Source organism: Strix aluco, chromosome 4, assembly GCF_031877795.1.
Source record: "Strix aluco isolate bStrAlu1 chromosome 4, bStrAlu1.hap1, whole genome shotgun sequence".
Lineage (NCBI taxonomy): Eukaryota > Metazoa > Chordata > Aves > Strigiformes > Strigidae > Strix > Strix aluco.
Genome location: NC_133934.1, coordinates 109,023,229 through 109,049,545, shown reverse-complemented (window position 1 = coordinate 109,049,545; position 26,317 = coordinate 109,023,229). Strand labels below are relative to the sequence as shown.

Genomic DNA, 26,317 nt, shown 5'->3' with positions numbered 1-26,317 from the left:
GAGATGATTCTCCCCCTCTACTCTGCTCTTGTGAGACCCCACCTAGAGTACTGTGTCCAGCTCTGGGGCCCCCAGCATAAGAAGGACATGGACCTGCTCGAATGGGTCCAGAGGAGGCCACAAAGATGACTGGGGGGCTGGAGCACTTCCCCTGTGAGGACAGGCTGAGAGAGTTGGGGTTGTTCAGTCTGGAGAAGAGAAGGCTCTGGGGAGACCTTATAGCGGCCTTCCAGTACTTAATGGGGGCCTACAGGAAAGATGGGGAGGGACTCTTTATCAGGGAGTGTAGTGATAGGATGAGGGGTAACGGTTTTAAACTGAAAGAGGGTAGATTTAGATTGGATATAAGGAAGAAATTCTTTACTGTGAGGGTGGTGAGGCACTGGAACAGGTTGCCCAGAGAGGTTGTGGATGCCCCGTCCCTGGAAGTGTTCAAGGCCAGGCTGGACGGGGCTTTGAGCAACCTGGTCTAGTGGGAGGTGTCCCTGCCCATGGCAGGAGGGTTGGAACTAGGTGATCTTTAAGGTCCCTTTCAACCCAAATCATTCTATGATTCTATATCTATCCCTTCTGATTTTACTAAAAAGTGTACCTGTCCATTAGAGAAAGAACTCCGAATGAGCCTGTTGAACAAACAGAAAGTCTGTAAAAGTTGTGCCTTGTGTGCCTCACACTCGGGACACAAATGAACACTGATGTGCTTCGTATTTTTGCTGTAGCTTCGGTGGAGGAGTTGCTTTCTTAGTGAGTTCACATTAATGAGTACCACGCTGAGCTGGTTTAAATTAATAACTTCCATATTTGAGTGTTGTGCATGGTCTTTTTTGTTAGTGAGTACTCCTAGAAGAAATTAAATTATTGAAAAATAGTTTTGTTAATTGCATTGCATGTTTTTTGTTTTTGTTATTTTCCCCTTTATTTCTCTCCCCCCCCCTTTTTTTTTTTTTGAGCCTGTGAATATCCACCAACATTCAGGTGTGTTAGAAGAGTGGTTGCTGGTTCCATGTGTCCAGTTGAGATTGTGAAGAATTTAAAAGTTCAGATCTCCAAAGCACCTGTCACACAGTGTGCTCAAGCCCAGTTAAACACTTTCCAGTGTTACCTTCACATGTGTCCATCCCAACAGCACATGAGCACATGCCAGCTCAGGAGTGTAGCGGCGTAAGCTGAACATTCTGTAGCTGTGGATGTGGCTTGCACCAGAGCACGGAGCCACCTCTCCTGGGCTGCTGTGGGCCTCCACTGCAACCCAGGCAGTCTGAAGGAGAGAGCAACCCATGGCAAACTAGAGGAGAGGAAGATCATAGCAAAGCAGATGAGCAGGATGAATTATAATGAGGAGTCCTCTGAGACTGGTACAGAGTGAGGAGAGAGATATGAACTTATGGGGAGCCTGAGACTGGGAGTTGGTTGCCATTACTGAGTGCTGAACACAGAATTTTTGAGCCAGGAGTGACTCATTTTTAGGCATCTTCATAATGCAATACCAGAGAGCAGTGATTCCCAGGTATGTGCAGCAGCACCCGAATGTCCCATGGCAGAGGCTGAAGTGCGCTGCCACCACAAGCATGCCCACCAGAGCCAAGCTCAAGAACTGACCAGAAGCAAAAGCCCTGCAGTGCTGGAGGGCACAATGATCGCCCCAAGAGCATGTGGGGCTGCTGCTAGGCCATGGTGGGTGGTCTTGAAGGTCTGCTGTGTGCCACTGCTTTTTATCCAGAAAAAGTGCGTTCCAGGTATGAAAAGCTGGGAAGCACTGTCAGAGAGATCCCAGCTCACTCTAGAACCAGGGCAATCAAGTCAGCACTCTGCTTGGGATAATAAATTCTGATGAAAAGCAGGTGATGTATTTTAATGCTTGCAGAACTCAAGCTTTTATATCTGCTTCATATAGCACCCACACATTCATAACTTGGCTCCAGCTGTGGTGCTGCGTATCTCTGCAGTACCTGCTGAACTGCATAGCCTCTTGTTGGATTTGCTGCACAGACATAAGTCTATAAACCTTCCAGTTGTGAGAAGACTCTGGCTAGACTGTTTGGAAATATGCGCCTGACTCTAGATGAAATTTTGACCCGGACTTACATTGAGCTCAAATTTTTTTCCAACTCTATTTCAGAGGTTAAGTGGGATGTTGAAATCCCTAAACCCTTTAAAGACTGCCCAATTTTATCCTACTGGGGCAAGTAGTATAATCTCACAGCTTGCTTTTAAAGCTTCAGCTCAACAAGGCTGACTTTTGGACTAAGCTCTGGATGAGGAGCTTACTTTCTTTTCAAGGCCCAGGCTTGCAAGTCCTTTGCAGTTGGTGTTTTCCTCCTCTTCCCAGAGGGAGCTTCTGGACATTCCCCACCCTGTTCTTTTTACTCTGCGTGCCTTCCTCCTTCCTTGTCTCTGTCCTCTACACTCACTGAGCTGTGATGGAGAACTTTCCCAATCATCGAGTAGTCAGAAATTCTAAATCCTATAATAGTGTCAGACAAGGATTCCGTTCATTTATTTTTATACATTACTTTCATTTACACATACTTAGATAATAGGATCCCTTCAATCAGAAAGTCCAAGGTGTCTTTGAAGGCTCTCATCCTCATTTTGCAGGCAGAGAAACTGAGGCACAGACCTTAAATTACTTGCTCAAGAGCTTAGGGAGTTGGCAGCAATCAGAAATAAAACCAACCTAGCTTAACTAGCAGTCCCTACTTTGATTTTTAACATCACTGCTGTCCAGCAAAAAAAAGGGGAAAAACTAGTAACAGAGGTTATCATTTACAGATGACAGAGCTAAACATGATTACTTCCTCACCTTGCCATCTTTAATGACTAGCCACCTTTTCATGGGTTACAGTAAACAATAAGCAATTATTTCCAAGCTGTGCACAAATTTGCTTTTTTGAAACCAGGAAAGTTGTTTCATAGAATCATAGAATGATTTGAGTTGGAAGGGACCTTAAAGATCACCTAGTTCAAACCCCCCCTGCCATGGGCCGGGACACCTTCCACTAGACCAGGTTGCTCAAATCCCCGTCCAGCCTGGCCTTGAACACTTCCAGGGACGGGGCATCCACAGCCTCTCTGGGCAACCTGTTCCAGTGCCTCACCACCCTCACAGTAAAGAATTTCTTCCTTATATCCAATCTAAATCTACCCTCTTTCAGTTTAAAACCGTTACCCCTCATCCTATCACTACACTCCCTGATAAAGAGTCCCTCCCCATCTTTCCTGTAGGCCCCCATTAAGTACTGGAAGGCCGCTATAAGGTCTCCGCAGAGCCTTCCGTTCTCCAGCCTGAACAACCCCAACTCTCTCAGCCTGTCCTCACAGGGGAAGTGCTCCAGCCCCCCAGTCATCTTTGTGGCCTCCTCTGGACCCATTCGAGCAGGTCCATGTCCTTCTTATGCTGGGGGCCTCAGAGCTGAACACAGTACTCCAGGTGGGGTCTCACAAGAGCAGAGTAGAGGGGGAGAATCACTTCCCTCAACCTGCTGGCCACACTTCTCTTGATGCAGCCCAGCATTTAACCTTATCCACTATATTTTCTTTTGCTAAAACTACGGACAACGGTTTCAAATAAACGTGAAATATCTGCCAAATCCCACCTTTCCTTACTTTCAATACATGACATTTCAGAAGGATGTGCCACAATGTACTTGGCGTGTTACATACACTGGGGGAATCAGAAGAGGGGAGATGCCTTTACCCTACTGTGCTCGATTTACATCTTGTGTTTTCACCCACTAAAAGCAAACTAGAGTGATTGGCAGTCCTTTTTGCAGTTTGTTTAATTCCTCTGGAGACTCCAACAGCATTGAAATAGGTAATATACTGTCACTTGTTATGAACTAGTTCACGCAGGCAGATTCTCAGTTTCTTGCAGTTTCATGATGTTGCTTCCTCCTAGATGTTGTGGGTTTTGATCCATCCAACACAACTTTCATATCTGTTTGCTCTCTTTTTCCAGCTTCTGGCCATCCTCACTGCTTCTTCTGTCACCTAGAGCTTGGCTCTGACCGGGAAGTGCCTTCCAGTTTTGTCCGCTATGTAGATGTGGAATTTGACATGCCCACCACTTCTGCATCCAAAGCCACTGTTCGGTCCATCTCTGTTGAGGACAAGACCGATGTGAGGAAGTGGGTCAACTATTCAGCACACTACAGTTACAAGGTAAAACTGAGCATGTGGCTGTCACCATGGTTACTTTTCATACTTTGTTGTCCTGAAAAGTGTGAACAGACAAAATACCATGGGCAGATGAGGTGGGAATTTGGCACATGCCAGGCTCTGTGCAGTAGCTACCTGTGTGCAGCCTATTGATTCATGGCAAACAAGCAGTGTATTATCCCTCAGCGAAGATGGAGTAAACTTGCTTGCAGTTGCTTTGTGGAAGAGGATACACACAGCCAGCTGCTGGGGATTAGCTGATACAGTAAGAGTGTGAACAGGGAGTTTTGCTGCTCTTCATCACAGCTACAGTGGGAGTGCTACAGCGGGAGTGCTACAGCAGACAAAAGGATCACATTATTTCTCTGCTTCAATATTTCTTCTTCCTGCCTTCCCTAAGAAGAGGAGCAGATGGGAAAATACACTATACATATACCTGCCAAGAATCTCAGTATGCCAAAATTTGCATGTTAGCTGATCACTCAGCAGAGAAATCAGCATCCTACCTGCCTTCTTTAAGAGCAATAATGAGAGATACTGAAAAGATTCTCATGGCAAATATTTTTAATGGTAATTATAGTGACATTTTTAGTAGTCTCTTAAATTCCCTGGAGACAGTATTTGATCTTCCTAAGTATCCCTTTTAAGAATTAAACATGGGATTATCCCTGAGTTTTTGGATGTGTTGAATCAGTCTTTAGAGTTTAAAATTGAGGCTGGCTGTCAATTTTGCTGTCACTTAGGAAGCCACCTGTCCTCTGCAGATTTGGTTCTAGGTTTGCTTTCAAAGTACAGCTGGGGATGGTAGTGTATACAAAATCATGTGATACTGGTTCTCTGCATGACATTATCTCTTCTGGATATGATGTCATAACACTGTTGAATCATAAAACTCTTTGGATTAGACTGAAAACACTTACAGTAAACGAAATCCAGCTTTCCCTCCCTCCCTGTGTTCTCTTCACAACCCTCTCAGTGTACCAAGAGTTTCTTCACCTGAGGAGGACACGAACCACCACTAAGGAAGATTTTTGTATCTTCCATTTCCCTTTCTCATTACAAACATTCTCCCTCTTTTTCCTCTGCCAGGTCGAAATAGAGCAAAAAAGAAGCTTGAATGAGGATCTGAAGGGAGAAGATACTGCAAATGTTAATGAATGTGCTATGCAGTGAAGGAAGATCAGTCTGCAAGTCCCAGGAGGGGTGGTCAAATTAACAGACCTGGAAGAAAGGATTTGCAGGGGTTTGATGTTTTTCTTTTGAAAAGTATGGAGTACTACTTTTAAAATAATGCTCTGAAGAGTATTATTTTTCCTTGTGATGATCTGTCCTTTGAGAAGAAGCTCATCATTGGTTTGTTTGAAGCGGACCCGTGGGCTTTTTCTGGAACGATTTAAATACAGTTGGGGAATAGACAGAATGACTCGTATTACAGTCAAGCTTGCCTTTTCTGCCTCTTCACCATCTAGGTTCTGCAGTGAAGTACGGTCTGGCCACCATCACAGCCAAACCAGAAAGCAGCCTTTATCTCACTTACAATCTTGCCCTCCTGTGTTAAGCATTTTTATTGTATGCCTGTTGGTTTGGTCATTGGCAGATTCACTTCCTTCTGAACTGCCAGATAAAACCCAGGGAGCATCAAGTGAAAAATTATGAAAAATCTCATTTCTGAAGTGGTCAACAGAGTGAAAACCCTGAGCATCATTCTGGAGAATCAACAAACTCTGCATCCTAAACATAGTAAATGGCCAAGCAGATGAACTACGGACAGGACAGCTAATCATGTAGCTGTTCTTCTCTTCACCCCTTCCTGTCTCATCCCCTGAACAACATGTCATTGTGCTCATTTTCCTGGGCTCTGCACAAGTTACAAGAAAGCCTCTACAATTTCTTAAAATTTGTATTTGTTTGTCTGGGCTGTTCTGTTGTCTTGATGGAACAGGGAATGTGTGTTACAATAGAGGTGATACAGGAGGGACTTCGCTAAGATTAGATCATTCCTGCCTAGAAAGATATTTAAGGAAAAAACATTGGGGTTTGGTTTGGGGGTTGGTTTTTTTAATATGTTTTCTTCGATGGGTAATGTGGGTGGTTATTGAAAATATCAGAACACAATTATTTTAATAGACAGTGTTGTTTGCCTTCCTGAAAATCGTTGGAAGTCTGTCCAGCACAATATTACTTTCATGTTCTATCTTGAACCTACAATATAAGTAACTTGTATCTTTGTAAAACCTCCACTAACTGGGACCCAAAATCTCTTTTTAGACATTAACAACAAGCTTCCATCATGGAGACTTTTTTTATCTCTACTTAGATGAAAGAAACAGCAAGTCTTAAAACTTCTTTCTAAATAAAAATGCAGAAAGCGAAAGTCACTCATTCATATATATTTTTAGAGAAAACAGTGTTCAAAGGACCCATTTTTGTAGTTGTTTCCATGGCTTACATAATATTTTGTCTCAAGGTAATTTTAAATTATTAGATCATTTATCTTTGGAAAGGTTACTGCTGACTTTGAAATCCCACATTTGGAAAGCCTTGACAATGTAATTTAAAATCATAGTGAATTAAAATGAAAGCTTTTTTATAAATTTATAAATTTATTTTATTTTACATCTCATATAACAGAAAATTAATACACTTTCAACTTACTACTTTCACTGTGACTCCTATAAAAATCACTACAATGTTAAAACCCCAAATAAAACATGAGATTAATTACACTGAGTCTAAAACTGGTAGTGGTAGAATTTAAAACAAATTATAGGGAACTTATAAATGCCTTTTTATATGCACCTAAATTTCAGGTCTGTGTCAACTTAGTGATATCTATTTACACAGGTACACCACTATAAATAAGTAAAGTCTCAGTCCTTCTAGGACTTCTTAATAAGCATGTAATACTCTATTGCAGGGAGTCCTACTGAAGCCCAGGTTGCTCCTGGGAACACACCAGTCAGTACTAAGCATTTGCAACATCTCTCTGTAAATGGATGAATGCTATTAACTTTTATGAAGCATTTTGAGATCAGTAGATTAAAATTACCAATAAAGTGCAAAGAATTATTATTTATGAAATGGTAATTTGTATAGGTTGTGAAATATCTGAGAGCATGAGGCTGAATTCGTGACTGGTTCTCAGCTCTGTTACAGGCTGGCTGTGATGAGTTGCATGGCAACTCCTCTCTACAAAATTCACTCTTTTCAAAGGCATTCAAAGAACTTCTGGGTGTTTTTCCTGTTTTTCACTGCAGCTCCTAGTGTACAGTTTCTGAAAAGGACCAGCAAGAAATCCAACAAAACCAAGCTGTGAAAGAGTGCTGAGATGTTGCTGAGGAAGTGTGGGAATGTTTTGTGAAAGAAACAGTTGGGAGATCTCCTACTCTGATCTGTAGGCTCAGTGTCTGAATTTTTGCTTTTTGACCTCCGGCCTTTGAAAACACAAATAAGTAATAGCAAATAAACAAAATTATATTGTACTCCTTAAAGAGGGTAGAAAATCAAAGGAATATCACTCTCCATCTCTGTTGAATTCTTAAACTATTCAGTCTGTATCATACTTCAGCCACAGAATATTTCATGCCCCAAACATTGAAAGATGAACATATCGGAGGTTTCTGGATTTACTTAATTTCTCTACCTTTTCATCACTGATTTTTTTTTTTTATTCAAAGTTAATGAATGAAAGAAAGATTATGGGCCTGACTCTGATCTCTCTTATGTAGTTAGTTGTATGACAGAAGTAACTCTTCCAATCCTCATGAAGTTATGCAGGCAAAACTGGAAAAGCATTATGATTTATAGAGAAGCTATTTTAATCCATTCTGATCGCTGGAGAATATTTTTCTGATGTACCTGCCACTGAATTTTCAGGAGTTTAGGATGAACACCTTGGCCAGAGTTTCAGAAGCTCTTATTTCCTGTTGAAGCACCAGAGTAAGTAGTTTGATTTTTCAAAAAAGCACTAACAATCAAAATCTTCAGAAAATCTAGTGTTGGTATCACCAGGTGTCACCACTGAATTCTTTTTTCAGTCCAGCACCATTACGAGCCCTGAGCATTTGAACACCGGGATCCTAAGTGCCCTTTTAGAGGCTTCCACTGTTCTTGTGTGATTAAAAAGTGCCAATTTTTTAGTGTTAGATACTGTCACGTATGAACTTTATGTACATGAACCATATGTTCTTCACTCATAGGGGTGCAGTAGTAATTTGGACAAGCTGTTAATGGGAGTGAGGGGAAAAGAGCTGAGAAGCTTGTCAGTTTTAGAGTAGCAGAAAATATTTAGATACAAGCTATGCCTGTAGTAGGGATGGATTTTATTATTTTTTATCTTGGGGAAGAATTTCTTTGAATAGTTTCAGTTTAATACTCCTTTTGAGAAAGATATAATCACTGTCCTTTGGTTTATTTGAAAGCTTTGTAGTACTCAAACACTCCGTGCAGGAAATGTGCCTTCAAGGTAAGCATACATTTAGTCCCCGAAGCTATTCCCACTTTCAGCCTTCTTTCTATTTCTCATTATGGTTTTGTTTCATTTTTGTACTGTGGTACGACTTGAGGTATTGCAGGGAATTTTGCCTAGAAAAATAAACTGTCTTTGATGTAAAGGCGTAAAGATGAACAACATCTCTGGGCAGCTGAGTTTATTTTAGTAAATGCCTCTTACATTTATTAACTATGGACACTTTGCTAGCAAAGGAAAATTGGTAAATTCTGCTGAGAAGTAGTTTAACTGACTGATGTTATTTTTGTCCTTTTATTTAGACTCAAATTTAGTCATCCTATGAAGGAGACAGATTTTAGGTTCTTTATTGTAGCAGTATCATAAGAAACATTGCAGAAATTTTTCTGGTGGGTTGCTGGCTGACATATTTACTTGAGAGGACATCCAAGACCTGTTGGTCTATCTGTCCACGTGACTTAGTAGCCGCTAAAATTCCCTCTTAATCATTCACCTCCCAGGATAGAGAGCAGCTGCATGCTAAAGAGTGTACAAAGGTGTACAAAGTTCAGCCTGGAGGTACTTACTCTGTTGCTTGCATGAAATTCTCAGTAATTTCCTTGGCCCTTGAATGCGCACAAACTAATCAAGCCCTTGATAGGTCACCTCTGTTCCAGAGGGTGAAAAATTCCTTTCAGTGACTCTTAGCAGCTCATGTTTATAGCTGTATTCATCTCCAGAACTAGCCAGCGTAAGAATTTGGACCACACAGAGATCACTTATGGGTGAAGTACTTACCCTCTTCTGCCACTAAAATTAAATCTGTATCATGAGTTGCCTGAGATACGATATTTTGTGTGGTAACAGGCATAGCTGTTCGTAGCCTTCCTGTTTTGTTCAGCCACCCACCCACTCACACATCCATCCATCCATCCATCCATCCATCCATCCATCCATCCATCCATCCTCCCATCCGTCCTACCCTCCCTCCCTCTCTCCTGTACTTGCAATTCATTCTTTGCACTATTGACATTGATTGGTTTGATGATTATTTTGTAACATGTTCCTACCTTTTTGGTTTGTAAAATAAGAAAGTCTATACACTGGCTAACTTTGTAGAAGTGGTTTATTTTTTTTCTTTTTATTTTATCCATTGAAATGGGATCTCATGTTTGTTTGAACTATGGGAAAACTTAAATAAATGTTAAGATGAAACAGCATATCCACATTTTCATTGTGAAATTGAAGTTGTATGTGTTGTATATTCTGATAAGTCAGAAGTCTTGAATTCAGAAGAGAAAAAGGGAGTGTTTTGAATGGCATAAAGAAGGACATAAATTAGAAGTAGTGGGACTATATACAGAAAAGAGATTATTTCATTTGATCATCCAGACTGAACAATAGACTGCAAAGGAAATGGAGCAGGCCTAGAGCTTGAGCCACATAAGAGAGGGTGGAACAGTGCTGATATAATTCTAACATTTGAATGAAGCCATCTGAAACAAAGTAATTGAGAATTGAAGCTTCTGTTTAGTGAGTCTCTTCTGCTTCTGTTCCCTGACTGCTAAAGCCAGGACTACATGCGAGGGCAGTGTCTTCCTGTGATCAGAACATCTGTTTGCAAAGCAAGTGTAAGGATAAGGTCTAAACTATTTACAGAGTCCTCTGCTGTGATTCTGTGTTCTTTCAAACTTGAGTAAGCCATGTATCGTTTCATACATCCTTTCACTTCTCTCACAGTCACTGAGACCAGTTGCAGTCTGCTGTTTTTCTCAAGAGCACTCCCTGAATCAGACTGAAGAGCTGGGCAGTCTCGTTGACCAAAGAAAATCAGATACCCATCATAAGGGCTGCTCAGATTATTGCTCTGAGCTCAGCACGTTCTCCATAGTATGCCTCAGTACAACTGACAGTAAATCAATCATTTTATGGTATAAGAAAATGGAGGTACACAGGGAACAATGCCTCATTGTTATGACCCGGACTGAAAAGACATCAAATGACCAGTTAAAATGTTTGATTTGCGATAGAAACAATCTTGGAAAAGGATAGTAAGCTATGTGGCCTCTTATTGATAAGTCTATAAGAAGGAAGGGAAGGGAAGGGAAGGGAAGGGAAGGGAAGGGAAGGGAAGGGAAGGGAAGGGAAGGGAAGGGAAGGGAAGGGAAGGGAAGGGAAGGGAAGGGAAGGGAAGGGAAGGGAAGGGAAGGGAAGGGAAGGGAAGGGAAGGGAAGGGAAGGGAAGGGAAGGGAAGGGAAGGGAAGGGAAGGGAAGGGAAGGGACAAACAAGGAAAAAGAAAAAAAGAAAATAGAAAAAAAAAAGAAAATAAAAGAAGAAAAGAGAAAAGAAAAGAAAAGAAAAGAAAAAAGAAAAGAAAAGAAAAGAAAAGAAAAGAAAAGAAAAGAAAAGAAAAGAAAAGAAAAGAAAAGAAAAGAAAAGAAAAGAAAAGAAAAGAAAAGGAAAAGAAAAGAAAAAGAAAAAAGAGAAGAGAAAAAAGGAAGGGAGAGAAAGAGAGTTAAAGAATCCAGATCACCACCCCAGGTTCCAGCGTTGTCTCAGGTCTGGTAATCTTGGGTGGTGGGCGCACACTCAGCAATGTTTTCTGTGGGTTTGTAAAGTTCGTCTTATCGGCTGATTTGCATACTAGACAAAGAGAGGCAGGTTTTCCACAAACTCATTTGCATGAGAGGCAAGGAAAAGGCAGAGCATGGGTCTTGCCCATACATTGAGGGGGGACGGGGTGCATTAACCGTTTCGTTCAACTGAGTTGGTGGTTGCAATTTCCCCCTGCCACCTTTACCTTTCCCCAAGTTACTGCCGGTTTTGGCTGACTTCATGCTTCTCGGGCAATCATCCAGCCTTTGGCTCCTTCTGGGGCAGATGTTCCCCTCTTAACAATCTTTTAGCTCTTCTTCAAGGGTATAGTGGCTAACAATGCCTGCATCGTTTATACAAAGTATCAAACTTACAAATAGAGCCAACGTTTAGCAGTCCTCCTTAGAAGATCAATGCAGCAAACAGTTCAGTGAATGTTTGAGGCATTAATGACTTCAGTTCCTCATACTCATGTTCATTATTCAAGAATAAATCAGGTCAGCCAGAAGAAAGATGGAAAGTTAAATCGAAAGATTCAGGGGCTGTTAGTAATAGCAGTTTATTCACTGTAATTCAGATACTCAGGGACATCTGGAAATGATACTATCAAATTGGGAACATAGGATTATATTAACCATGATAGCCTGATAATATGCAAAATGGTTTTAAAAAGAGTTCTAGAAAAAGCTGGAAGTTTGAAACAAGAGAGCTCAGAGTACCTTGTCAACAGTGCAGTCCTTCAATACAAGTCAAAATAACACCCTACAAGAGATGGAGAAGTCAGAGTGCAATGTGTACCCAAACAAAAGACAGCACTAGAGTGAGATAGCACAATTTGGAGAGAAAAAGACACCACAGTTTTCTTTCAGTGCTCTTAGTTGCCATGATTGCCCTTACCATCTAATCCAGACATGTTATAAATTTATGAGTAGAAGAAAAGCTGCTGAAGGTCAGCTGAGGTAAAGCAAAAGATAGAGAAGCAGCCCATTGTTCCAGCTTAGGTGCAGGTCTGTGACCCAGCGTGTGTCTGAAACATGAAGTGTACCAGTCCCAGAAAAAGATCCTGTCCTTTTGGTCACAGTATTAGAAGCCTGACAGCAACTGCCATATACAAAAAAGTAGTTGGAATTGTACTTTAAACACCAGCTATTAAAGGTGTCTTTCTCAACCCTGAATAATGAGAGAGCAAAGCCTGATGGAGAGGAGTGACTATACCACTGCCTGCAGCTGCACTGGGGTGCTAAAACTAGCAGCCACATGCTGGGGTTCAGGGGATGTGGGCAGACTGGTCCTTCCCTGTTTGGGGGTTTCCCTTATGGAGAACAGAAATGGAGAGCTCTACTCTACCCCTCTGTATGGAAGCAAAGAAATTCATTAGGGCATGGTCAGTTCAGCAATTGTATTAATACAGAGAGTACTCAGATTAAAAGTGAATGAAATGGGAAAACCTCCTGTCAGTGCATGGATGCAGGCAGAACTGTAGTGGAGTTCTGGCTTCTGGTCATGAGAAACAAAAGCAAAATTGCAGACAGTTTTCAACTAAGAGATTAATAGAGTTCAACCGCTACAACATCCTCTGTCCCTACCTCCCTTTGAGGAAAATCTTGCTTAAATTGCACTGCATCAGTCAGCAGGTTTTTGGGTTTTTTTTTTCCCCCGAGCTGTTATAGGTACTATTTGCCTAGGAGGAAGAAATATCCCTGGCAGTCAGGAACTGACAGGTGTTGTGAGAGGAACAACCAGGGGAGTGCAGGTGGCAAAATAGAATACGCTTTAGTTACAATCTCAACTGAGAAAAATGTGTGCTAATACCTCATGAAGCCCCATGGCAAGTCAGGAACTACGCAAAAAATGTGACTTGGGGAGTCCCAGTCTACAAACACTGATCCTGGGAACAACGGAAAAAATGCTCAGTAAAAAAATGAATATGAATATGAATATGATGAAAGATTGGCATGTTTGTGAACAAATAGAATTGGATTTGGAACTGAACCACATTGTCAAAATCAGCTCTCGAATTGTACGGGGCCAGAGGATCTAAAGGACACAGGATGATGAAAGTGTGAGTTGACTGGCATTTCTGCTAGGTAAATTGTGGTTTGTGGTATGGGGTCTACCTGGAGAGGTGAACTACAGATTGGAATGCTAAGGTGTTTAGCTGTGTGCTCAGGCTCCCTAGTTTTGCCGGACCTAAGGAACTGTTGCTCTCTAGTGGTAACTGCAAGCTGTGAGGTCTGAACTGCAAGCTGCCTGGACTACTGACCTGCTGCATCAGGCAGACTCAATGAAACACACGTCTCATTGGTTTTCAGGACTGTGAACACCATGCAGAATTTGTTGGCACACTGAAAACCACTTAGATCTCAAAACTGGGTGTAAGAGTTGTCTACCTCCACTGATTCCATGTTTAGCTGAGAAAAGGCCAACAGACATTAATTTTTCAGTGGTGTCGACTGCTCTTTTCACCCAAGTAGTCCTTACCTGCCTGCACAGTCATGCACAGATTCAGTTTAAATTTACATCCATCAAACACTTTAAATACCTCCAACAGAAAATGCTGTAAGAGGACAATTTTTAACTATTAAAAACCAAAAGCATACATGCGTGTTGTATAGGCACGTATAGGCCTATACAATTAAGCATTGTATGATGGAAAGAACAGTAATTTGACCTCTTTATTTTCCATCCACTCTTTAGAAGACAGACACCCCCCACTGCCCCGAGGTACACCAGTGGGGCTAGGTTCGAGTCTGGGCAGCCAAGCCCACTACTCCCATCTGGTAAACCCCCATGCAGCTGCTGCCTCATTCTGGAAGTACCAAAATTCCCAGAAGCTTTCATAAATTGGCATGAAAGATGTCTACATACACCTACTGTTCTTGTGTGTGCCTCAAACTACCACAGTCCTAGATGATTTTCAAGCCAAGCATTCTCCTACCTTCCCTCTTCAGAGGATTCTGATCTGCTGCCATGCTTAGCATGAACATTGCTATAAACCTGCTCAGTGGTCAGAGCCCTGCACTGCAGGTAAGCAAACGAGTTTTGGCTCCCTTTCTCCTCCTTGTTTGAGGCTACCTAGAGGGCCAGGACAGAGGTGGAGACAGTTCAAGACTGAAAAGAGGGACTGAAGATTTCAAGGGTTTAGAGTACTGACTGAGTTTGCCAATCCTTGACTGTAGTTTCTGAAATGATGTTGAGTAAATCCTGGAAATAGTCCTTGGAGCAGGAACTTGACACTAGACTTGCCCTCTCTCTCCAGACAAGTATCTTTCTCTGCTGAGCTCATTGAACCTGGAAGGACTGCTGCTCAGTGAAAGTACTTTATAGGATAAGTAATAGCACCATTTGATGATAGTGCCTTATCTGTCTGCTGAGGGGCTATGGAAATACAAGTGTTTAAATATATCTTTGTGTGTATTTTCTAAGAAGTAATTTGTTGTAAAAAAGTCTCCTTCCTGAAACAAAATTATCCTTCTCTATTAGAGCTTTGCAAGAATACAACTATATGCTTTTAAAATAAATCCCTTACAACATGGGGACAGTTCTCCTTCCCAGCACTCACAAAAAGCACATGAAAATCACCTTCAATCTGTCCTGAAGTAATTTCTTACCTAATTTTAAGGTTTAACATTTACTATGCATTATGAACCTACTTTTACAGAAGTTACAGCCAACAGTCATTGCTCTTAATGAGTGCTACTGGACGATTTTAGCACAAAGAGAAATTTTGAAAATGTATTTCTCTGATTTGTTTTCTGCTGGGGTTACTACACTGGCATAGGAGTTCTGCCTCCCTCTTGTGGCTACATCTTTCACTTTCGATTTGGAAAAGAAGCATTTACAGTGCAGCCACAGTCAGAGTTCATGACAGCTACCTTCCTGATAGAAGCCTCCTCCTCAAATTTGCTAGAAAAGCCCCATTCTGTTGGGAATCTCCCATACAAAAATTCTCTGCCTAAGAGGGAGATTCTTCTTCATGTTCATGTGGGAACAACTGAACATGTTTGATAAAATCAGTGGTAATTCATGCTGGTTACATTTTGTAATTGATTCTGAATGTTCAGATTTGAGTCAACCAAATGTATGACCTCCACCTAGGAGTTATTAAGGTACACTCCAAGTGATGTGATATTTTCAAGTAGTGCTGGAAAGTCTAGGCAATTACCTTTGGAGTTAACTATTTTGATGCCATGAACCTGCAAAAACTCACGGCCTATACATTTTAGGATATTACTTTGTCTTCTCCTGTCACCTTACATTTAAAAATCACATAGTTCTTTTCAAACATTATGAAATTAAGCCACCTGACGACCTAACTGAAATAAAAGACTGTACCTCTCAGATTATAAGAAAGCTAAGATAGCATTAAATCACTGCCTTGGAATGATAGAGCCCCAGCTGAATGCAGATCTAACTTCCCTCCACTGTTTCCCTAACCCAGAAGAACATCTTCCCCCTTTGAGGTCCTTAGCAGACGTACAGCATTTGTAGCATGATTTACCTTGAATGTCTCTGCTTCGTGCCCTTGTATTCTTCATTCCTTAACAATTTACATCATTCCTTAACAATTTACACTGATATCAATATAGTACATTGCCTGCTGCAATGTTCAGAAAGACATGTGAATTGTGTCTTGAAAGCCATAGCTGGAAACTGCACAGGATAGACCTGGAAATTTATAGCAGAGATCTATAGTAATGGAAAGAGAATAAGCTGCACAGCTTAAACACTACTGCTGACCTTTTTGCTTTGTAACATCTAAAAGAAAGTGACTCCGTAGTTCTGCACCACTGCTACTTGGTCACATCCTCCAGCCTCATCTCCAATTTCAGCTGGCTTTGGCAGCAGGGCAAGGGACTCGCTTTGACCACTCATACGTTTATGTAACAGTCTGGGTGATGTGGATAGAGATATCATCACTTTGGCTTTGAAGGTACTCTCATCTGCTTCACCTTAGATGATTCCCATCAGCACCTCCTTGGCAGGTGGCCAGTGAAAACATTCACCTGAGCTGAGCCCAGCCCTGTGCAGACACTGCCAGGGGCTGGCTGCAACAGCTAGAACTTCTTGGGAAAAATCACCCCTGGTGCCTACAAACCACATCCAATAAAGGCGGTGTTTGGCCCTCGCCCTATAACCATTAATGCTGCATCTGCATCTGGCCAGATGGGTCAGAGCATGGATCAGTCCTTCCAGCACAAATGCAGCTGTCTGAAAATTCTATAAACTGAAAGTGCTGTCTTCTGCTCATCACATGCTCTGCCTATACCATAAAACGGGGTGCAAGGAAAATTTCAGGTATAGTGGGTGTGATGGGATGCCTCACTAGAAATGTTTTCTTTCAACAGAGATAGAGACGTGCTGACTACTAATCTGCTTAGAGTCGGTCTACGGGAGAAATGAGATGGCTGATGACAGTAGGTCATATTGCAAAGCTGGGAAGATTTGTAGTGGAAGATGATGCTTAAGATGGAAAAAACAATCTTTCATCTAAAGCAGCAAGGCAGGGAGTAGGAACAAGCAGCTGAGGGAAAATGTGAGCTCCAGTCTGTGCATGCAACTTCACATTTTTTTTACATTTGCAGCTGTCAAAATCTTGGTATGCCGAAGACCCCCAGGTTACACATCCTTTCGCATGAAGACTCTAGCAGAGAGGAGCTCTGGAAATGGGTCACAGGTTAGAAATGGCAATAAATGTCTAGGGTCCTACAGCTCCATTACAGGATGAGTTGGGCTGGCTCATTCCTGCTGTTTTCCTTTCTCTCAAAGCCCAGGACTCCGACTGCCCAGCAGTCCTCACACTAGTACAACTTTGCCAGTTAGGTAATTAGCCCCAGCATGGGAACTGCACATCAACCACTCCTAAACCACAGGTTGGCCACAACTGAGTTCATGTTCACCGTTCCTCACTGGGAAGGCTGAACATAGCCAAAACTGAACTGGAGCTATCTTCTGCAAATTCCACCCAGTCCTGTGAAAAACAACCCTAGGACTCATCTAGGTTAAAAAAAAAGGCAAAGATTCGTCTTGTCTGCCTGACCCCTTTCATGCTGGGTCCCAGAGGGGACATATGATCACCTCTGAATAGGCTGTAAAGTGTAGGGCACACCCATGGTTTTTCCATGAAAGCTGTAGCCTCTTTGGCCGTAAAGCAGCTCTGTGTGATCCTCAGCAAGTCAGAAGCTTGCCTGGTTTGCGAGGCCACTCACTTGGGCACAGAGGGACAGACATACTCAGTGGAAGGCAGTGAGCATCCGAAGTGGAGCAAACCTGCCTTGCACGAAGGCATTTTTAGTTTATGGAGACGTGAACGTGCAGCCACGGGACAAACTACCGGGTAAAGTACACCACAGCATATCCCTGCGTGGCGGTGGCTGCCTGTGTGCAGTCTCCCACCCTGCCAGCTCTGTGAGGGAAGCCGAGGCTGCACAAACATGCATGCACTCCCAAAGGAATCACAGGGTTATCATGCACACAGACCAGCACCATGCCATAGTTACATGCTGCATATCTGTATTCTGGCACAGTCTAGGGTGGTTACTTTATCCTAAGTCATGACGTGGAGTCTGAGGTACGTAAGGCTTGTGAAGCCACACTGTAAATCACTCCGTGCAAATATAAATATTTCACTCTCCGATGCCTGTATAAATCAGGAATAACTTTGCTGAAGTGAATTCAGTTTTGCCGTGGACCTTCGCACATCATAGCTGCTGGCTGGAATGTATGGTAGTAATCAGTAAAAACATTTATCACCATGCTAGATAAAGCTTTGCTTTAGATCCATAATGTAGGACATTGCATGTAGAGAGAACCTAATTGGTATTTTAAGTGCAGATTTTTTGTTACCTGACTTCTTTGTTGCTCGGCTTCATGGATCAGAGCCAGCAATATTTTGGCTGTTGTCAGAACCTCATCACAGCTGAGTAGCTGTGATTCATAACAGTCGCAGTCCAAGTGATTAATGTTACTACTTAAAAAGCACTTAAGCAAGGTAGTACCGACAGAATGTGTAACTTGAAGGTACTCCTTTAGCTCACGCCCTTGCAGAGACGCTCTAGCCTTCAGAATTTTAGGGGCTTTTTTTAGCTATTTAAGAATCAGTACTCTGTATTCAAATTATGTTTCAGTCTACAGAGACCTAAGCATTAGGCCAAATATATACATACATGTGAAAAATAAACGGGTGGTCTCTGCCCTAAGACCAGTAATCTTCCTACTACAAGCATTATAGCTTGCTTACAGCAAGTGGGGTGTGCATTTTAGTAATGGCCAATTCTTCTGCAATAAAAGGAAGCCTGGAGACTTTTCTACATGACAAAGCATTTGGCAACAATGTTGTTTTGAAGCATTTCCTCCTCTGGTCACTTATTTCTACTCCTGTCAGCTCTTTCAGTCGGACTAACGTGTCTTTTGTGGGGCTGCTCTATGAACCAGATCAGGAAACTGATCCAGGTTAAATATTAGCCAGCACAGGAAAAAAAAAAAAAAAAAATGGCACAGCAAGGAACTGGCACAACTGCAAAAGCAGAGCGTGGTGGCACAGGGACGGAACGAGCACACAGTGGTATGGGAAGGAAGTGCGAATGCCTGAAACCCTCATTATCGCTGAATGCTTGGGGGTCGTGGGAACGGCGGGGTCAGTGTCTCAATTAAGTTTTGCCTTTACGAAATAAGTGTAGTTTTGTCAACCAGAGACATGAAAGAAACAATCTCTAATCCACAAATCTATGACAGCAGAAACCTCTGCTAAGGTGTAAAAAAACACAGCACATGGCAACAGCCTGGAAAAAAGCTTGTTACCTCTTCCAGCTGTAACCGATCATTTACTAGACACAGCTGTTACAAAGACCATGGGGCAGCTGTGTGAAGTGGTATTTTGAGGGATGGGCTGAGGGAGGCTGAGTCAATTCCCTAAGTAGAGTTGGCACATGTGGTCCTAGAAAAGGAATAGTTTTGCAAAATCTGACATGGCATGTGTGTATAAAACAGAGAGGGAACTGTGATTCTGCTAGAGAAGTCGTAGCGTTGAGAGGAAAAGGTCTATCAGTTAGTAGCAGCTTTAAAAGAAAGTCTTCTGGTGGGTGTACAGGCCTCTGGGTTTTTTTGGTGTTCGTCTTTGAAGGCCTGGGAGGTCTGTTGGAGATATATGGGGACAGAAGGAGTTACAGTAATGAAACAACTGTAGTAGCTGGTCACCTGCTAACGTAGTCTTCTGTGAAGATGTAACTTATTTTGTTTGAAGAAGGGAAGATGGTTTTCTAGTGTTGGTAGGTATGTGGCTTTGAGTGTGTAAGTAAGTGCATAGTTTTGTTGTCCTGTTTAGACATGCCCTAATGAGAAAGGTGTATATACAAGTTGTTTTCAAACAACTACATGCATTCTAACAGTAAAGTGTCTTAGTCTATATTAAAGAAAAATTCTTTGTGTTTCCTACTTTGCTTGAGTAAGCACTTGGTAAGAGCAGAGCAAGCCTGAGACTCTAAAGGTCTAATCATGAAATAAAAGCTTAATGCGTAGCAAGCTTCTCTGAAGGCCTTGCCTGCTCTAGCAGTTCAAGCTGAGAATTGCTGAAACATTAATGTCTGCCCTCTGAAAGGTCACTAGAGACAAACCACATTGCTCTAGGATGACAAGGTTTGGTTCTCTGTGGTCTCTTAGGAGGACAGTTGAATTGTGCATATATTAGACCCTTAAAACTAGTGTTAGTGTGCTTTGGTAAAGCCTATTGTTGTGCTTCAGATTCTAGGTGTGAGAGTAAATCCACCTAGAAAAACAGAGATGCCTTGGAATAAGGGTGATGGGAGCTATTTCATTCCATTTCTGCCTTGTGTAAAAATTTGGGGGGGGTGTGGAAATCTAGTGCTGAAGGCAGGAGGGATACATTTACTGGCTTTTGTTTCCAGCTACTAGATCATGGCGAGCAGGCTGTTAGATATATATTTTTTTATACCTTTTAATTAAAGAATGTTTATACAATACCTGAACACTGTTTGAAACTAATATCACATAAACTCCATTCATTATGCGTCAGGATCTCTTCTGACTCTTGAGGGCTGGTTGCATCCAGAAAAGCTTTGGTATTGCCATGGCTGTTGTTAACTTCTGCCTGTGCACAAAGTTTTGGATTCTGGCTTGAGCCACTCACTATTTTTTTCTGAGCTCTGTAGGGACACTTTAAAAAAACGAATACAACCAAAAAACCCAAACAAACACACTTTCTCAAATTTTATTTAAGGTAATATTATCTCTTTGGTACAGTGAATGGAAGCAGCAAGAGCAAGATAAACATAGAGGTGAACATAAGCTCTAAACTCACACTGTGTGAGCATAACTTCAGGCAGCTTTTCCCCTGTTAACATTTTCTAGACTGACTTGGTTCTGTGTATGCTCCTGTCTTATCCTTTTAACTCATGCTGTTGCAATTTAAAGTTAAATGTGTGTATCCTCACTCTTCTGGAAAACTGTTGTTTCGGAGATTGGGTCAGAAAGTTTACTTCATTGACTAATAATAATACTATGTCTCCAAAGCCTTCTGAAAAGTGTTCACTGGCTTAGCTTGTTTTTAAGGAAAGAGTGTAATATACTGGGTGAAAATTGTATGCTGTCTTTACGCCCACAGTGGGAGACTTCGCCAGCGCAACTACAGTAGCAGATTGGTAATGTGGACAAGACTTAAGATGACAAATCTGGAAGGTGTGCTGATGGTAAGCACTCTTGTAACATAGTTAAGATCAATTTTTGTTTTCCTTGCATAGTTCTCCGGGGGGGAGGGTAACCAGTTGATATCATCACACTTAACAAGCTTTTCTGTTGTTTCAGTAACTAAGAAATTATAAACTATTGTGTCAGTAATACCCCATACTAGGTACTCTGTGCTTTGCTGTATGATCAGAAATGTTTTCAAAGGATAACGAGGGCATGCTGATATTGATCGGGTACCAATTTCTCCAGGTGCAGGAGATGAAGCATACTCAGGGTCTGCTCTTGGGAGGCAGAAGAGTAGCTTCAGGTGTGATCTTCAGTGGCAATCGCTGGTACTTAACATCTTTGAGTTTCTAGATTCAAGTGTGTCCCATTCCTCCTCCCATTAGCAAATACTTATACATCAGTTATCCCTTTGCAGAATATCTTCTTGAAAGATACACTGTGAAGAACAACGCATTAGTACTTGCTAAGAACTTTAGAATGGAAGTGCAATCAACTTAAAAATCATACTGAAGAAAACTTATTTCTTCCTTCCCTCCCCAAGCTTCCTACTAACAAGTTCAAAAATCTCTCTTCTAAAACATGTAGTTCTCTGATGGACCACAAAGGAGATGAACTAAAAACATCTCCATATCCTAGACCCTTTATATTACCTTAGCAAGACACTGTTGCAGTAGTAAGTCACTCGCTCTGCTGAGAAGCAAGGGATGCTTCTGGTACTAACAGGAGAGAATCATCCAGGGCACTTGAAGCAGGCTGTATGCCTCTGAGTACAAAGTGTTGGCTATAAAAAATGATTTGTCTTAGTCTTAAATATTTGGTAGAAAAAGAATTATAATCGTGACTAGGATTGAGTGGTAACTTCTTTATTTCTTCCTCTAGCACACCAAGGATCAGCTTTTGATCTTGCACAAAAATGTGCTTTTCCCTACGCTATCCCGTATTTGGCACAATTTTTGCAGTGAAGAAGAAAGTTTACTGAAATGTCTTTGCTCTGGGTATAGTGTCCATCATCAGCATGGAGTTCTAGTCTAGATAGTACAATGGCTAAAATAGAAGTGTCCAGCCAACAGTAAAGCTGACATTATTGCTAAACCTGGTAAAGCCCCCCCCAAGCTGTCAGTGGTAGAAACCTTGGGGAGAAAGAAGACAGGATAACACACAAAATTAATATGATTCATGCCTGACTGGCAAACAAAGGAGACTGCTGGCAGATAAAGACAGTTAACTATAAAAGTAATGCTGTTAGGTAGCTTATGCCTACTGATGCTATCCAGATTATCAGTTTCTGCTGCACTATACATAAACATGTACATTATTCCAGTCTAAGAAAATGCTAAATGAAGTAGAATCCCCTAACATTGATACAGCAGGCAGCTGTGATGCTGGGGAAAAATAAGGTGAACACACTTCAAGCAGCTAACTTGCTCATTCTCCCAAAGCAGCAGCTGAATTGTCATGAGTTAGATGGCCCATTAATCTGACTCAATGGAGCATTTCTCATGAGGGCTTGATTTTGTTCACAACAGTATTCTTTAGAGGTACTCAGGGGAGTTTGCAGTACTGCACTGCATCTTGATATTGGTGCCTGAGAAATTGTGATAGTGCTATGCACACAGGTCTTACCTTCTGGGAAGACAGTCTGCTGAACTACGGAAAGGAGTGTGATACCAGACTGAGCCATTACTGCTATCATGCCCATATGTTAATTTTTTTAATGATTCAGTAAGTCACTTTGAAACACAGGGAGGGGGTTCCAGGGAAGGAAATTGTAGCTACCCAGTGCCTCGTGTTGAAAAAAGGAAGGGTATGAATGGCAATCTGATTCCTTCCTGGTGGCATGCCAGTCACTTCAGCAGTTTCACTTCACAGTGAAGTACAAACTCTCTGTGACAGATTACTACCAGGCACCTCAAACAATGCCTGTAGATCATTCATCTGCCCATGAATTATGGCTTCTAAGGGGGCAGAACCTCTTCAGTCCTGCTAGTTCTGCTACACAGGGGGAAAACGCCTGCAAGAAGGTGGAGTTTGACAGCTGAGAATAGTATAACTTTGTAAACTAAGCTATTCTTGGCCAGGGCTCCAGCAGTATGCACAGTCAACAGTGGTTTCATCAGCTGGCCCACTGTACACCAGTCATGTCCCTATACAAAGTCTGCTCTCCAGAAGGGAAGGAGGTGTACATATGAGATTTAGAGGAATGGGAAGGGAAGGTCTCCTGTACCCACTAAAAAACTCCTTCTCATCAAAAGATACCAGGTGGGAGTTTCTAAACTTGTTACTTGGGCTCGTTAATAGGTAAGACTTTAGTCTGAAGGTAGCAAAACAGATGTAGTCTGCACTGCAGTATTGGTTGAAGAAACATAATCTGCTATGCCTTGTGTATGCTCAGTCAAAATTCAATGTTATTTTTCTGCTCATGAGTGGAACTTACACAGGCGACTTACTGGTGGAGATCTAAGGGATGAGTGGAGTGAAGGTAACATTGGTTAAGTTTGATGGAACAATACTCATAGTTGAGAAGATCTTCCTGTATTATGGGTCTCTCACAGGTTGCCATAGAGAAAGGGGATGAAGAATGGAAGAGAAGACAATAAAGAGGGGCAAATGTAAGTTAAGCCAGCTGGCAGGGCTCTGACAACTTCTTGCACCGCTGGGAGTTCCTATTGCCACCTGTTCTGTGAGGAACTGCTAAAAGCAGCAGTGTTGCAAATCAGTAAGCACCCGTGGGCCAGGGAGACCCTGATGGATGGTGTCAGTCATTTCTTAGATTTTTGCTGCCTCTTTCTTCCTGATCAGCTCTGGATTCAGTTACTAATGTAGGTGGTGGCACAGGGCCCAGAAACGCCCTGGGGCCTGTGGCCTACAGCACTGGACCCTCGGCCCGTGGGGCCTTGGGCCTGCGAGGGAAGGCACCGACGCTGACCGGGCCAGGCAGGGCTTAAGACCCCCTTCCTGTGTGCCAGGAAGAGCCGTTTCTGCCCTGCAGTTTTCGATTGCCACGGAGCAACGCTGAGGTGCGTTAACGTCTCCCGAGCCGGGCGCCGACTGTGCCCGGCAGGACGGGCCGGCGCGGATCCAGCCGTCTCCCCCATAAAGGCTGTCGCCGCCTGCGAGCCCGCGCTCTGCCCCCGCCCGGGGCCGCCGATGGCCTGGCGCCGGCGGGCCGAAGCGACCCTCACAGCCCCGCCCCGCCGCTGCCCGCCGCGCGGGCGCCATGGCGTCACACGCGGGGAGGGGCGGGGCGGGGCTCCGGCGCCGCGGGCCGAGGCCAGGCAGAGACTTCCGCCTCGGTAGGGCCGGCCGCGCGGGAGTCCCGGTGCGCGGCCTCCGCAGCTACTTCCGCCTCAGTAGGTGTCATGGCGGCGGGGCGGGCGCCTCACGTGACGGCGCCGGGCCCGGCGCGGTCTCGCGCGCAGCTCTCGCGGTGCCGCGCCGCCCCCCCCCGCCCGCGTCCCCCTCTCGCCCTGGCCGCTCGCGCAGCTGCTCGGCTCTCGCTATATAAACGGGCGAAGCGGGCAGAGCGGGCGGCTGGCGGCGGCGGCTGCAGCCCCAGGGCCGGCGAACGAGGCCGGGCCAGGCCGCGGGGCTGCCCGTGAGCCGGGGCGGGACGCGCGGGCTCTGGGGGGACGCAGCCGGGCAGGTTTATTGTTTTAGGGGCGACTCCCCCCCCCGCGGTTGGGGGCGTCCCGGGGGGCTCGGGACATGGCGAGCTCGACTAACACAAACCCCGTGGTAAGGACCGGGTCGGGGGGCGAGGGGGGCCCCGGGGGCAGCGCGGGCGGGGGGGGCCGGCGGGGCCCGCCGCCCCCTCCCCCGCACTCCCTTCCCTCCCGCCGCCCGCCTCGAGCGGTCCCGGCCCCCTCCCCCCGGCGGGAAGGGGCGGCGGGGGGCGCGGGGCAGCCTCACCCCCGCGGCGGGGAGCCAACTTGTGGCGCCCGGCGCCGGCCGCCTCGGCGGCGGGGAGAGAGCGGAGCCGGGGGCGGCGGGAGAGGGGCAGCGGGAGCGGGGGCGCGGGGCGGCGGCCCGGGGGCGGCGCGGCCCGGCCCGGTCCGGCGGGCGGCGGAGCCCCGCGAGGGAGAGGCTGGGGCTGCGCCGCCGCCGCCCGCGGGCTGGGGGTCCGGCGGGGAGGGGAGGGCGGGAGGGCGGGGGGCGCCGCCGCCGGAGGGAGCCGCCCGGGGAAGGGGCGAGAGCCGGAGCGAGCGGCGGGGGAGCGCGGGCGCTGCCGCCCGCCCCGCCGCCGTCCCGGGGCGAGGGGAAGCGGTGCCCGAGCCAGGTTTCGGTTTTGTGGTGTCGGTGGCGGCGAAGCCCGCCCGGGCTCCGCTGGAGCCATTTTATGTTGCTTTATAAGGAGACGATGGTTGAAAAGCACTTATCCCAGCCCGGCCGGATCGGCTAAGCCGGGCGAAAGCCCTCAGCTCCTCTCCGGCGAGCGAGGCAGTATTTATTTTAAAAAGAGAGAAAAAAAACCCCAACCCAACCCTCTCCCCCCCTGTTCCCTTCTCGTGCTTTCTGCACCTTGGCGGGTGGCTGGCTGCTGCACTTGTACTCACAGAGGTTTGCAACAAGCAGTCACACAAACCTGCGCGGCCACCGAGCCCCCCCGGCCGCCGCTCTCCTCTCCGCTCCTCTCCCCCTTGCGCGCCCCCCGGCCGCGACCCCCGCCCCGAAGCGCTGGAGGAGACAAACCGGCGTCCCGGCGGCGGGCTCGGCCCCCTTGTTTGTGGCTCTCAGATCCATCATGGCTTCCCCCTGCCTTTCTGCCTCCCTGCTCCTTGTGTTCCTCCTCCCTGTGGCTGCCCTGTTTATATAGAGCTATTGCCGCTCTCTAATATAGACTCTGCTAGGATGGGAAGGTGCTTTCCAGCCCCACGTCACCGCCTCTCCATTTAAACACCACATCAGCCTTTAAATAGGGAGCGAGCCGCGGAGCGCGGGCTGGGAGGTGCATGCGTCCGCGGCGGAGGCTGCAGACGGGCGGCTTGTCCCTCGGATCCGATCGGGCTTTCGCCGGGTTTCCCTTCCCTTCCCTCCGCGCCGCCCGCCGCCGCCGGCCTGCGGATCGGTGGTGCTTTCTGCCGGCGGGGGCGGGGGGGGTGTCTCCTAGCCGGTGTAAATGGACATTCCCTTGCTTTTACGCCGTGCACAAAGACAGTTTTCATCCTCTCCTGCATTTGAAAACTGTTCACATTTTTCTTTTTTTTTTTTTCTCTGTTTTTTTGTTCCGTTTTTTGTTTTGTGTGTTGTTTTTTTTTTTTGTCTCTAGCATACAGCTAGTGCACGGTCCTGTGCTCCCGTAAGCTCTTCGAAATAGTTTTTCTGCTGGGTGGGGAAAGCAGAGTTTAAACAGTTCTTACCCAGTACATCAAGGAGAGATGTGGTACTTATTTTATGGCGCTTTGCCAAGG

The 26,317-nt window shown here is 44.7% G+C and overlaps 2 protein-coding genes and 1 long non-coding RNA gene across 3 annotated transcripts in view; 2 read left to right on the top strand and 1 right to left on the bottom strand.

The window, feature by feature from the left end:
- The window catches only part of STON2 (stonin 2), an 80,114-nt gene extending 70,289 nt beyond the window's left edge, over positions 1-9,825 (top strand). Inside the window, exons 6-7 of the mRNA XM_074824861.1 lie at positions 3,959-4,161; positions 5,248-9,825. Coding sequence (XP_074680962.1) covers positions 3,959-4,161; positions 5,248-5,331 — 287 coding nt within the window. The 3' untranslated portion in view covers positions 5,332-9,825. The remainder of the gene's footprint in view (positions 1-3,958; positions 4,162-5,247) is intronic.
- LOC141923524 (uncharacterized) lies at positions 2,471-26,317 on the bottom strand. The gene is made up of 2 exons (XR_012623322.1): positions 25,599-26,317; positions 2,471-4,099 (listed from the first exon to the last, which is right to left on the bottom strand). It is a non-coding gene; the product is annotated as an uncharacterized LOC141923524 (long non-coding RNA).
- The window catches only part of GTF2A1 (general transcription factor IIA subunit 1), a 32,365-nt gene continuing 30,411 nt past the window's right edge, over positions 24,364-26,317 (top strand). Inside the window, exon 1 of the mRNA XM_074824868.1 lies at positions 24,364-24,644. Coding sequence (XP_074680969.1) covers positions 24,615-24,644 — 30 coding nt within the window. The 5' untranslated portion in view covers positions 24,364-24,614. The remainder of the gene's footprint in view (positions 24,645-26,317) is intronic.